Below are 14,682 nucleotides of genomic sequence, written 5' to 3' on the forward strand. Positions count from 1 at the left end.
TGTTTTTTTTCTCGTAAATTAATCACTTTAAACAAAGAGAATATCCAAGTTTTTTTCTCGGAAATTAGATTTTTTTTTCTCGGAAATATGATTTTTTTCTCGTAAATTTACCACTTTAATCTCAGAGAATATCAAAGATTTTATTCTCATAAATTAGATTTGTTTTCCTTGTAAATTTACCACTTTAATCTCAGAGAATATCAATTTTTTTCTCATAAATTTGTTTTTTTTTTCTTGTAAATTTTTCCACTTTAAACTCAGGGAATATCAACGTTTTTTTCTCGTAATTTTATTGTTTTTTCTCGTTAATTTGATTATTTTTCTCGTAAATTTACCACTTTAATCTCAGAGAATATCCAATTTCTTTCTCGTAAATTTGTGAGTTTCTTTCCCCCGTTCCCCCGGCTCCATATTTTTGTAATTTATTTTTTACTACAATGGCCCTAATATGTCGTTATAATCAACAGTAAAATGGAACTTCACTTCTTTTTTTTAGCTGATTACCAAGAAATGCCACGTACTAACTACTAAAATCTAAAATAAAATGCTGGTAATAAAACCTCAACCACCAGTGAAGTAAATACTGGCCCCACCCACTGCTGGTCAGGTGAAGTGACACATTCAACCACAGTTTGTGAACACAGCGTTGCGGCCACGAAGCTCGACTGATGACAGTTACAGTTACCGCTGACATCTGACAGGAAATAAGAATCTGCAAACAAACAAAACATGCCACGATGAAGCTGTGGCATCTTATGCTCGAGAAAACGCGATGAGAAACCGTATGAAATGGGTGAAATCACTGATTTGCAAGGCTGAACAACCAGTCGGACGGATTCTGTTGAAGGACTGACGCCACAGATACTCAACAGAAGCCGCCGCGTGCGGCTGATTGTCAAGTTGCTGTGCAGCATATACTTGCTTTCACTTTGCTTGCGTGCACATGTTGTGTTGTTTAAACCAAGTATGTTGCTCGGGTGGGGGAGACGCTCAGCGACAACCCTTCATTTGACTGGAACAAGTTTATGATAAATATTAAATAAATACATTTACAGACACCACACTCACACCAAGACATCAGGAATCACTAACAAGCTGAAATGTACCTCCAACATTAAGGCCAGGGGGACGTATGTTGTGTGTGTCGTCTAACAGCAGCGTCATTTACTCCAGTTTCACCGACATAAATATACCGTAAAACTCAGTTTTACAGGCAGCGTATGACCTTCAAAAAACAAATGTAACAACGTGGCGCTCTCAGAGACACCAAATATGTCTTCAGCGTGACGGTTATGTGCATTTCGTGGGGATTTGACTTCATGGAATGGTTTCAGGATAAAACACACAAATGCAAAAGCACAAAATCAAACTCGAAGGAATGACTGAAGTTTTAAGGGGGAATTAAAAGGTGCAGAAACACAAGCTGAGGTTCCACTTCAACACCGTCAATCACATATCGGACTCTGGAGATGCGACTATTTCTTTCCCTGACTGAATCTTTTAAAGATTGTTTTGTTTTTGTCATAAAAACAGCCACATTTAAAGAACAGACAAGTGGAACTGCAGCTACAAAGAGTGTTGACGGCAGATCATTCAAATCTACGTGGAGGATCTGAGTAGTATCTCTGTGGTTCCTCTCTGGATCAGCCTGCTGCATGTGGGGAGTGTGTGATACATTCTTCAGCCTCGGGCCAGCTACACTTTCCAGTCCGCTGCTGGGGAGAAATAAGGCCTCGTGTTCCTTTTCACCCCCTCCAGGGTTCCTGGTTCCAGTTTTAGAGCGGTGACGCAGTGAGCTCTCGGGTAGAGGTTCATCACAGCGGATACAACCAGATACGTCCCGCTGAGGTTAAAAGGTCTTTCTCAGGTCCATCCGGCCTGCTGAGAGTCCAGTTCCCCCCCCCCAGGAGGGCTGGAGGGGAACTGGTTGAGTCCGGTAATGTGTGATGGTCCTCAGCTCAGCGCTTCAGCACCGGGCTGCCTCGATCCGGATCTTTCTGTAACGTCTGCAGAACCTGAGGAGATGCAGGGAGGTACAGTTACAAAAAGCAAGACTCGGTGCGTTAATGCAAATTTGTTTTAACGCCGCTAATTTCTTTGACGCATTGTGGAGATACTGGTATCATATGAAACTAGAAAAATCTAATGAATCCATTAATACCAACTATGTCACACTAGCACTGATCTCCGACCTCCAGATATGTGAATGTAAATGGGTTCTATGGGTACCCACGAGTCTCCCCTTTACAGACAAGCCCACTTTATGATAATCACATGCAGTTTGGGGCAAGTCATAGTCAAGTCAGCACACTGACACACTGACAGCTGTTGTTGTCTGTTGGGCTGCAGTTTGCCATGTTATGATTTGAGCATATCGTTTTATGTTAAATGCAGTACCTGTGAGGGTTTCTGGACAATATTTGTCATTGTTTTGTGTTGTTAATTGATCTCCAATAATAAATATATACATATATTTACATAAAGCAGCATATTTGTCCACTCCCATGTTGATAAGAGGATTAAATACTTGACAAATCTCCCTTTAAGGTACATTTTAAACATAAAAAAAATGTGTGATTAACTATTTTAATCGATTGACAGACCTACTACCAGCCTAAAAACCCTTAAAATGTAAAAGCCGTAACATCCTACCTGCGCCCACTTCCTGTTGCGGCTGTTCATGTGAATGGCGGCGATTTGCTGGAAGAGCTGGTCGGCGGGGATGAGGTCGGGCAGGCGGGTGAGGAACTGGGCCATGTGGATGAAGTCCATGGTGGTCAGGACGTCCTGGTAGAGACGCAGCAGGCCCAGCGCCGTGCGGAACAGGAACTCCTCGTTGTCCCTGCAGAACACGTCCCACACCCGACACGCCAGGTCCAGCGGCAGAGACTTGCTATACAGGGTGAAGATCCTTGGAGGGACAGAGAGGATAAGTTAATATAACACAGTTCAGCCGGAGAAATGAGGCAGAGAGGAGGAAACAACACAGAACGTAAAAATAAAAGGTAGAAACTCACCAGTCGATTAAATAAATATCGGGGGTCAAGCTGTTTTTCTGGAAATGTGCAAAGAGCTTTGGTAGGTTTTCTTCAAAGAACACTTCAAATGCCGCAAAGTAAGTCAACATCTGTAGAGAGAGGAGAAGGTGGGCTTACAGAGTGACTCAAAAACCACATCGTTGTGTTCAATAAGCAGTCTGAGGAAGTGGAAGAAGTGAAGCGCCAGAGTTTATATGTGTTGAGGTCGGAAAAGGTGATGGAGGATGCCAGCCTCCACTTCAAAAAAGACAGACAAACTAACCTGCACGTTATTCTGCGGTACGTGTATATACTAGGCATTATGGTAAGAGCTTGTAAGAACTGACTTCAAAATAAAAGCAACCAAGAAGTGACTTTAAAATAAAAGTTAACTTCCAGGGAATGTCATAGGCAATTTATAAAACACAATCTAAAATTAAAAAAAAAAAAAAATCAGGTAAACATCCAAAAAAAATTAGAAAATATGTAAAAAATATTAGTAAATATCCCAAAAATATTTGTGAAAAGACCCGAAAAATATTAGTAAAATATCTGAAAATTATAAGTGAAAAATGTCTGAAAAATTTCTGAAAATTATAAGTGAAATATGTGTATAACAACTAGTGAAAAATATGAAAAATATCTGGGGGAAAAAATCTGATAGACATCCGAATCTTTTTTTGAAAAAAATATAAGTAAAATATGTGAAATATATAAATGAAAATGACCGAAAAATATTAGTAAAATATGTGAAAAATATAAATGAAAATGTCCAAAATATTTGAGTGGAAATGTCCACAAAATATCTGAAAATTATAAGTGAAATAAGTGGAAAACAACTAGTGAAAAATATCCAAAAAATATCTGGGGAAAAAAATTGTCAGTCAATAATAAATAAAACAAAATGAATAAATATTAAATAAAAAATAAAATCAATGATAATTAAAAACTACCATCTACATAACTGTATTTTGGAAAAAAAAAAAATGTATTGTGTGAATAATTAGTCAAACTTAATAAGAATACATTTCCAAAGCGCAATCTGACTTCAATATGACAGTACGCCACTTCAGTGTTCAGATTAGTTTGCTTGAATGAACACGCCGGTGTGATCATACGCACCAAAAGGTGGCAAATTTTCTCTTTTAACGACCTAAATACCTAAATAAATGACGGGGTGTGTACACAACTATCTTTCTGCTTGAAGCTTCCGAGTGTGTGATGTGTGTTTACATGCAATGTATGTTGAGTTTTGATGGTGGAAATCTGTTAAAGTGTGTGTGTACTGACAAGGCTGTGGTCGACTCTGAAGAAGGCCATCTGACAGGGTTTGTTGAGCAGGTTGGCAAAAGCTATGAAGGCATCGGCCGTGTCCAGGTTCAGGATCAGCACTGCTGCAATGAACGACATTCCCTGCACCTAAACACACACACACACACACACACACACACACACACACACAAAACAGAAAATAGCTGTGGTCTTACTGTGGGCTCGTATGAAAAGGTGTTATCATGAGACGTGTGCTTTGACTTCCATCTCTAAAAAGCGAGGGCAGAGAATAGACACAGTTCACACCTGCTAGAGGGGAGTTTTGCACTCGGCCGTAATCGACTATGTTGCTAATTTAAGACGCTCTATTTAATCTGATTTAAAACTGTAATCTACCATCAGAAATAGTTGCGCTTCAGTCTGGATATTAAGATGGAGAGAGATGAAATGCTGACACAAACAAAGATGCAAAGAACAAAACAGAAAAAAGCTGCACAGAGGTGAATGCATAGATGGGTTGGGGTCAGTGCAGGAAGTCACACAGTCATTTCTACCCAAGTACACATCGCGTAGAGCAGCGAGGCAAACCGCAGCGTCTACATGCACAATGTGGCTTTGAAGAATTACAGATGTGCAAACATGAGTTCAATATAAGAGCTCAGCATCAAAAGGACATCCATCACTTTGTTAAAGCCACTGGCTAATTAGAGATTCACGCTGGACACTGTGATGAGGTGTTTAAGGCTTCATCTAACTCAGAAATAAACTGACATAAAATACACTAAAAATGCCGTAAACAAAAGCAAGTTGTTGTTAACATTTTTTTTTAAAAATATTAGTGAAAATATCCAAAGAATATTGATAAAGATATTCGAAATATATTAGTAAGACATCCGATAAAACATCTGGAAAATATCCACAAAAATTATTAGTACAATATGTGAACAATGTGAAAAATACAAAAAATGTCTGAAAAATATGTGAAAAATATCCGAGGAGAAAAAATCAGGTAAATATCCAAAAAATGTTAGAAAAATATCCAAAAATATTAGTAAATATCGAAAAAAATATTTGTGAAAAGAACCAAAAAAATATGAGTAAAATATATGAAAAATATTTGTAAAAAGATCCAAAAATATTATTAAATATGTGAAAAAATGTAAGTGAAAATGTCCGAAATATATGTGGAAATATTAGTGGAAAATGTCCGAAAATTATCTGAAAATTATAAGTGAAATATGTGGAAAAAACTAGAGAAAAATATCCAAAAAATATTTGTGAAAAGACAGAAAAGGTCGGAAAATATGTGAAAAATAGCTAGGGGAAAAAGAAAAAAAACATTGGAAAAATATAATTAAAATATCCCAAAAATATTTGTGAAAAGACCTAAAAAATATTAGTAAAATATGTGAAAAATATTTAGAAAAAGATCAAATAAATATGAGTACAATACGTGAAAATACACAGTATATCATTAAATGACTATCATTTGTAACTCCAAATACATGACAAACTAACCATCTATGTGAGCTCAGTGAGAAGCTGCTGCAGAGGGGTTAGTGTCTCATTTCTACAGCTATCAGTGACGTTGTCCTGTACGCACAATTACACACTTTAACAAGGTCTGACTTTAAGTCTTGGTTGTATGCAATAAATGTACATTAAGAGTTGAATATAATCCTTAAATTACACCTCACACTCAGTGGAAATAAAATACCGGAAGCTGCCAGTCATACAGATCACAACCAAACTGGTTATTTCAGATAATAATAGACTACATAGGTGTTATGTAGGTGAGAAGTCCGTGCTGTGTTATTTTTAATTTTCATAATATACGAGTAGTACTACAGTACAATACCTCAAAAAGATACCACATATAAGAGAAACACAGTCATCACACAAGCCCACTTGTGAGGCTACACAACTGTTTTCTTAAAGGTGCAGTAGACAAAGAGAATAAGTATAAAATATGCTTATGTATCACAGAAGGATGTAATGCTATGTTTCGTGTGTGTGACTTACGTAGCCAACGTCTGGCCGGTAACAAGTGTATGCTCCCAGAATGCTGTGCAGCACATCATGATATGGCCCGCCCTGATGATTAACAAAGAAATAATGAAGACAATGGAACAAACAGGCCAAAAGGTACACTCATACACACACACACCCTTTCCCAGAAAGCCCAGTGTCAGATTTACTTTGATAGAATAATATCAGCGTAATGTCACTGAGCTTCGCTTGTTTCTTGCCAAGGTTACCACGGTAACATTATATTGAATAAAAGGCTCAATGAGACATTTTCTCAATAATGACAGACAAAACTGTTATTTACAAAATATCATATAATATATTTTAAAAAATCTGGTTAACATCCAAAATATGTTTGAAAAATATCCGAAAAATATTTTTGAAAATATCCGAAAAATATTTTTGAAAATATCTGAAAAATATTTTAGAAAAAATATCCGAAATTTTTTTTTTAAAAAATATCCGAAAAATATTTTAGAAAAAATATCCGAAATTTTTTTTGAAAAAATATCCGAAAAATATTTTTGAAAAATATTTGTGAAAAAATATCCGAAAAATATTTTTGAATTTTTTTTTGAAAAATATCCGAAAAATATTTTTGAAAATATCCGAAAAATATTTTAGAAAAAATATCCGAAATTTTTTTTTGAAAAAATATCCGAAAAATTTTTTTGAAAAATATTTTTGAAAAATATTTGTGAAAAATATTTGTGAAAAATATTTGTGAAAAAATATCCGAAAAATATTTTTGAATTTTTTTTTGAAAAATATCCGAAAAATATTTTAGAAAAAATATCCGAAATTTTTTTTTTGAAAAAATATCCGAAAAATATTTTTGAAAAATATTTGTGAAAAAATATTTTTGAAAAATATTTGTGAAAAAATATTTTTGAAAAATATTTGTGAAAAATATTTTTGAAAAAATATCCGAAAAATATTTTTGAATTTTTTTTTGAAAAATATCCGAAAAATATTTTTTTGAAAAATATCCGAAAAATATTTTTTTGAAAAATATCCGAAAAATATTTTTTTGAAAAATATCCGAAAAATATTTTTGAAAATATCCGAAAAATATTTTTGAAAAAATATCCGAAATTTTTTTTTGAAAAAATATCCGAAATTTTTTTTTGAAAAAATATCCGAAAATTATTTTTGAAAAATATTTGTGGAAAAATATCCGAAAAATATTTTTGAATTTTTTTTTTGAAAAATATCCGAAAAATATTTTTGAAAAATATTTGTGAAAAAATATCCGAAAAATATTTTTGAATTTTTTTTTTGAAAAATATCCGAAAAATATTTTTTCTAAAAATATCCGAAAAATATTTTTTCTAAAAATACCTGAAAAATATTTGTGAAAAAAACCCCTGAAAAATGTTTGTGAAATATGCGAAAAATATAAGTAAAATTTGTGAAAGATACCAATAAATGAAGTGCTAAAATTAAGCAGACACACACCCTTTCCCAGAAAGCCCAGTGTCAGATTTACTTTGATAGAATAATATCAGCGTAATGTCACTGAGCTTTGCTTGTTTCCTGCCAAGGTTACCACGGTAACAATATATTGAATAAAGGCTCAATGAGACATTTATCTTAATAATGTTTATTATTTAACATATTTAACAAGTTTAAACAGAAGTATTAGTGTATATAAAGGGTGGCTGAGCTTCTCTCACTGACCTGCTGGAAGATACACAGCTGGGGGAAGGTCCTTGAGATGTCCAGCTTGATCAGCTCCAGACTCGACTCCCGATCTGAACCAGAATCTGGAAGACAAAACATTAATAAAAACACAAAGGAAAAATCATAAACATGTATAGTATAACCTCTAATCTGACATTACAGTAACTTGAGTTTAGTCACATTGATTTGTGAGTTAATATGGACCAACATGATAGGAAAATAAATTGATTTGTCGGGAGATGGGTGTATCGTCCCAGCCCTGATAGGAGATTTTCTATTGTGTCTCTACCTTCAGGTTCAATCTCTAAGGAAGGTGCTGGCGTGGTCCTCCACTTCTCTTTTGCCCGGGCCAAACAGATGCTGTACAGCTCTGCAGGGACACATAACAGCAACCACAGTACTATCAATAAGAGAGAAAGAAAGGGAGGACGACAGAAGCCAAAGACACTGATGACTGGACAGAAACTATCACTTGAGGTGATAAAAGGATTCAGCTCTTCACATTACTCTGCAGCAGTAACACTAAAAGGTGATTAAGGGGAAAGAAGACAGTGATTTTGTTGCAGTGCATCGACTATCCCAGCAGGTGGCCGCTGCCCTCTAGTGATGAGACATGACACAGAGCTCTGCACTGGTGTTCCTGAGCTCTGAGCTGACGGTACTCAACACCAGCACATCCGGTAACACTTCATTTTGCAGGTCCGCAAACTTCAAGGTAATTATGTGATAATCAGCAAGTAACCTATTTGAAATTTCTTTGAAATTATACCAATATTTACCTCAAAATTGATCAAAAATTATTTTATTATAAACATTATTTAATAATAATTAGAGATGTCATGGTACCAGAAATCCTGTAGTCGATACCAATACCAGTGAATTTCCATGATTGTTGTTACCAAATTCGATACCACAGTAAAAAATGTGTCTATATATATATACTCAGATTGCAGTAGTTTAAATTCACTGACATGATGACATTTCACTGGATAGGCTACCAGAGGTGGGACCAAGTCATTGTTTTGCATGTCACAAGTAAGCCTCAAGTCTGTGCACTCAAGTCCCAACTCAGGTCTCGAGTCCTAAACAGGCCATATGCGCTCTTCATCAAATGTAACGTCATTTTAACAGCAGAGTAACTGGATCCGACTGGTGCTCAGTAACATAACGTTAGTTCTTCTGCAGGCATCGTACGGCACCGTCGGTACTGTAGAAAACGAGTACCGTCACGTTTTTTAAATTTTGGCATCGACTTGGTACCGAAGTATCGGTTCTCATGACATCCCTAATAATGATGTGCTAAAATAGCATATGATGGTTAAAATAGGGCCCTTAGGCTTGAGAAGCGGCTGCTCTTCATCAGAGGTGGAAAACTAATAGAAGACACTTCTGATCAGGCACAAATCTCACCATTGTGCGACTTATTGTCTACACAAATGTAACCTGGTAGCTGATGTAATGATTCAGGGAGTTTTTAAAGAAATTTAAAAAATGCTAATTATTATCTTTTTATCAGCAGACATGGAAATAAAACATGTCAATTAACTTTGTATTCTTTTCCTGGAAATGTATTTAAATTACCAGCCATATAATTATTAAATCATGTTTATAATAAAGTAATTTTTGAGGTAAATATTGGGGTAATTTGGCAGTAATTTCATATTAACAGCAGAACATGGTGACTACAGGCCATGCTGAACAGTTCACATAGATATCTTAACATTTTGTATGTTATATTTTTGTTATATTAACTGAACTGGTCGTTGTCACTCCTATTATTATTATTCTTTATCTTACTTCTACTTGGGGGATAACAGGGCTGTAAAAAAATACATTTCTTTAATGCATTAATGCAACTTGCGATTTCTAGGTTGTAGCGGGCTCAGTTTTAAAGCTAGAGTAAAGATACTGGTATCGTATGAAACTAGAAAACCTAGGGAATCCATTGGTACCAAGTTATACTAGCTTGTTTGGAAGGAGGCTAAATAACGCTCCAAACTTGTGTGTAGTGTTAGGCATATAGTGGTGCTGGGTAAGGAGCTAAGGAATGCATTACGTCAATGAGTGTCCTCACAAAGATAGAAGTACGGGGATGTGTGTGTGTTGAGAACTCATTGAGATGCTCCTTGTTCCCTCTTGTACTGAGGGAATCACTGAACCGTGTTCCTTCTTAATGAACACACTCCTCCTTCCTCTTCTATTCATCTCACTGCCACTTATTCAATTACCACTGAGACAAAGAGCTACACCCATCTGTGTGTACGGTATGTGTGTTTGAGTACATACAGGTGTGTTGTGTTGGTGTGAAGAACAAAGAGTGCAGATCAGGCCATGACAGTCACAGGTGAAGCAGAGTTATGGCAGATATGTGCTATAAATAACACACACACTCTCAGACACACACACGCTCCCACGTACCGTGTGTGATGTTGAGGTCGTTGCCCACAGCCAGGCTCCACACTTTGCCTCTGACGCTGGGGGGGATGCCCTGCCACCAGAGGTCTCTCACTCGTCGAGATGTGCACCTGGAAGAAAGGTTGAATGTGGGTTCAATATTGGAGGAACGTTTAGCACAACAAAACCTGAGGAATCCATCGGTACCAACCATGTCATGCTACCATGTCATGAAGGAGGCTAAATAACGCTCCAAACTTGTGCTAAATTTTGGTGAGGAAAAATTGGCATGGCCATTTTCAAAGGGGTCCCTTGACCTCTGACCTCAAGATATGTGAATGAAAATGGGTTCTCTGGGTACCCACGAGTCTCCCCTTTACAGACATGCCTACTTTATGATAATCACATGCAGTTTTACATATAGTTTACATTAATTTGGTATCACTGTAAAGCTGAGACTCTTGTGGATCCAATGAGCCCAACTGTATTCATGTGTGATGATGTTAGTCCCCATAGGAGACATTTCATTGACCTCACTGTATAAAATGACCTGTGGTGACCTCTAGGATAATCACAGCCTCATGAAACTTTACAGCCACAAACTAGAGACCTAGAGCATTCAGAGGATGGATGGCTTTCCTAGCTAGATTGACAATAAGGGGGTTTCTGAGCAGTTTACACAACAGAAGTGCTCGCTATCCAATCGACAAAAAATGTAATTCTTGCAGAAATCTTAAAAAATATCAAAAGTTTTTTATCTCAAATCACAGCATGGCTTTTTCTATGGTGTTCCTCAAGATCTTGGTGTATTAATGTGGTATTTTGGAGGGATTATTGATCATTTTTATTAATTCTCGAGTGGTAAAAAATGGGTAAATTTAGCACCAAAATCTGTGTAACAAATGGTAACAACCTAAAAATGGCTGCAACAACTTATGAGACATAATAGAGCGTGGGGATGAACATCATATACTTCTATTATAATGTTCTGAACTCTTATACACTTTTACAATTCATGTTTATTTCTGATTTATGACTACAAGAACTTCAATGACTTCTCGGTACAAAGAAAAATACTCAGTCGTTTCAGTCGTTGTTTGTACTCACATTGTACTCCAGTTGGGCAAGATCTCCTGGTTCCAGGTCTGGGCGGCTGTGCCGATGCTCTCCTCGAGCTTACACCGATCCTCCAGCTGCTTCTTTCTCTTCTGAGCCTCCTTCAACTCTACACGACACCAGCGTGGAGAAAGGTGGTTAGAAACAAAACAGAGGCTCAGAGGCTCTGGAACAAGATAGCAAAGGGAACCTTGATTGCTCACCTCTCTTCTTGGCCTGGGCCACCATCTCTTCATACTGCTGTCTGTGTTTCTGGGCCTCCTCGGCTGGCTTTGCAGGCAGATTACTGCAACACACGTACATCAACGCAAAGGAAAATGGATTAGCGACTATGTGCTCTCTGAGCTCAACTTGCATTATTCATGTTGAGCAAGCTTGTGTGGCACAACACTCAAGGTCCATTTAGTAGCTTTTCTGGAGCTTTCATTTACATTGCATCTATAGGCGATTGTCATTTCATTATATCCGAAGCTTGTATTGAGGTTTTCGAATGAAGCTCTGAACGTTTGTGACGTCATTATCGCCCTAAAAAATAAACGTTTTGTTAATTCATGGTGTTGTTAGATTGCTCCTAGACCGCCCTGTTAATACAGATGCGGTCAAGTGCAGCAAGCACGAGAGCAAACAGTTGTTTGACTGCTGTAAAAATGCTGTTTTTGAAAGGCTAAACACCAACACATATGGATTGAAGCAGAATATTTCATCAGTTAAAATCACGTTGTGAGTTTTGGAAATCATCACATCTTTTCGATGTGTGTTTGGAGTTTGAGACAATCCTGGAATCCAATTCTACAAATAGTATAATATTAACAATATTAGCGTAGCCTGATCTTTATCTGTGACTGTGCGGAAATACCCGGTTTAAATATAACGAATAAAGAAACAAAAAATGCTGATTTAGAATTCAAATGTCAACGTTATGAAAGCTTCAAACTATACGGTACATGTGTTCAGGACAAATGGAAATTAAAAACCTACATTCTAAGACAACTGAAGATCATGTCATATGAATGAAGGGTCCAGAACAGCTACTAAAATGACCTTTGTCATACAGCAATTAAGAGAACTCAAGGTGCTTTTGCTAGATTTTTCTGGAGCTTTCAATCACATTGCAAACTCCATCTGCTGATGAACACCAAGATGTGGTTGAAAGCTCCAGAAAAGGTGAGTAAATGGACATGGCAATGTATTTTAGTTGTTGTTTTCTTACAGCAAATATGATCTACCTGCACTTCTTATAGGAAGGGATTGTTTTATTGGGTCTTGTCATGTGATTTTAGGTTCTTTTCTGCTTCAGCATGTTAAACCTCAGTGTGAAATACTTGTGTCTTGTATGAATGATGTGAAAATAAACCACTCTTCTCCAAGTATAGACTGATGGTGAAACTCTGCACTATACATTATGTGCACTTCTCTAGATGTGTTTTACCAGCAGGGGGTGACAGTAAAGAAGGAAAAGAGGTGGGAGGTGAAGCAGCGTGCAGCAGCTGAACTCACAGTTTTGCCAGTCATGGTGCGTTAGAATAAACTTCCTTGTGTTCACACAGGAAATCGGGCTAAATTATACCATTGTTTGTATTCACCGTGTTCCCCGAGCAGAAGTGTTAATCCTGTGGCTGAGCAGCACCATCTGAACGAAACATGAAGCCCAGCATACATCCGTCTGTCTAACTGTGTGCCTGTATATGTATGTTTACTAAATGTAAAATGCTAAAGGTAATGGAGCCAGGCTGAGGGAGGGTCATTAAACTTTCAGCAGCAGCTCTCTTTTACCGTCTGTGATACAAAACAGGGACACAGAACAGGGAACTGGAACAATACTGAATGGAGTCTAATGACAAGAGGAAGGAGGACTGATAAAGAAGGAATGAGGGGGAAGACAAAGATAGAAAAGACAACAGACGAGGCTTCATTGTCTGATAAGAAAACTCCACCGGCAGCGAGTGGGATAGTCTGAAGACTGAAGACAGTGTGTGTGTTTACATACGCGGGTCTGTCCTCCAGTATAAGTGCGGTGGTGGAGAGCGGCTCAAAGTCCAGGTTTTTCCTCACACCCTGCCTGGGAGACGTCGAGTTGCCAGGTCCAGCTCTGCCACTCTTTGTTTCATATTCCTGACAAGAAAAACACACATTTAGACACAAATACTAAAAACTACAAATGGAGATTTTATAAGAACAGCGTTACAGGGAAACCAACTAGCTTTTCATCTGTTCAAAATGTACCTTAAGGGAGATTTGTCAAGTATTTAATACTCTTATCAACATGGGAGTGGGTAAATATGCTGCTTTATGCAAATGTATGTATATATTTATTATTGGAAATCAATTAACAACACAAAACAATGACAGATATTGTTCAGAAACCCTCACAGGTACTGCATTTAGCTTAAAACAATATGCTCAAATCATAACATGGCAAACTGCAGCCCAACAGGCAACAACAGCTGTCAGTGTGTCAGTGTGCTGACTTGACTATGACTTGCCCCAAAACTGCATGTGATTATCATAAAGTGGGCATGTCTGTAAAGGGGAGACTCGTGGGTACCCATAGAACCCATTTACATTCACATATCTTCAGGTCAGAGGTCGAGGGACCCCTTTGAAAATGGCCATGCCAGTTTTCCTCAAAATTTAGCGCAAGTTTGGAGCGTTATTTAACCTCCTTCGCAATGCTAGTATGACTCTGAAATTTGTTTGCGTTAAAGAAATTAGCGGCGTGAGTTAAAACGAATTTGCGTTATTATTGTGTAAGTATTGTTTTATCGTTTCCGGCTTGTGTGAGCCAAACATTTTCCAATAACTCAAGGGTGTCGTAAAGTCCAAAAGTAAACATTTATTGAAAATAGATTGATCATAATCATTTCCAAAATTCACAACATGTTTTTATCCAACATTTTCACTGCAGTCAAACAACTGTTTGTCCTCCTGATTGCTACACACAAAAGGAGGTCTAGCAGCAATCTAACAACACCATGAATTAACTAAAAATCTATTCTTTAGGGTGATAATGACGTCACAAACATTCTGAGCTTCATTTGAAAACCTCAATAGAAGCTCCAGAAAAGCTACTAGATTGTCCTTGAGTGTTTTTAGTGGTGTTTTAGTGGTTAATAGGACATGCATGTGGCTCCAAAGCCACAGAAAAACTGCCACAAGGGTCTTGCTGACCTTT

The 14,682-nt window shown here is 37.1% G+C and overlaps 1 protein-coding gene across 3 annotated transcripts in view; it reads right to left on the minus strand.

Annotated features, from left to right (window-relative positions):
• Positions 1-233: 233 nt before the first annotated feature.
• tbc1d14 (TBC1 domain family, member 14) overlaps positions 234-14,682 on the minus strand; it is a 38,143-nt gene continuing 23,694 nt past the window's right edge. For all 3 annotated transcript variants that reach the window (XM_037758729.1, XM_037758730.1, XM_037758731.1), the window contains 11 exons: positions 13,498-13,622; positions 11,714-11,796; positions 11,502-11,619; positions 10,419-10,525; positions 8,290-8,370; positions 7,998-8,083; positions 6,312-6,383; positions 4,308-4,436; positions 3,018-3,127; positions 2,653-2,911; positions 234-2,015 (listed from right to left, as the gene is read on the minus strand). In XM_037758729.1, the coding sequence (XP_037614657.1) occupies positions 1,959-2,015; positions 2,653-2,911; positions 3,018-3,127; positions 4,308-4,436; positions 6,312-6,383; positions 7,998-8,083; positions 8,290-8,370; positions 10,419-10,525; positions 11,502-11,619; positions 11,714-11,796; positions 13,498-13,622 (1,227 nt within the window). In that variant the 3' untranslated portion in view covers positions 234-1,958. The remainder of the gene's footprint in view (positions 2,016-2,652; positions 2,912-3,017; positions 3,128-4,307; positions 4,437-6,311; positions 6,384-7,997; positions 8,084-8,289; positions 8,371-10,418; positions 10,526-11,501; positions 11,620-11,713; positions 11,797-13,497; positions 13,623-14,682) is intronic.

Source organism: Sebastes umbrosus, chromosome 22 (assembly GCF_015220745.1).
Source record: "Sebastes umbrosus isolate fSebUmb1 chromosome 22, fSebUmb1.pri, whole genome shotgun sequence".
In the NCBI taxonomy this organism is placed as follows: Eukaryota; Metazoa; Chordata; class Actinopteri; order Perciformes; family Sebastidae; genus Sebastes; species Sebastes umbrosus.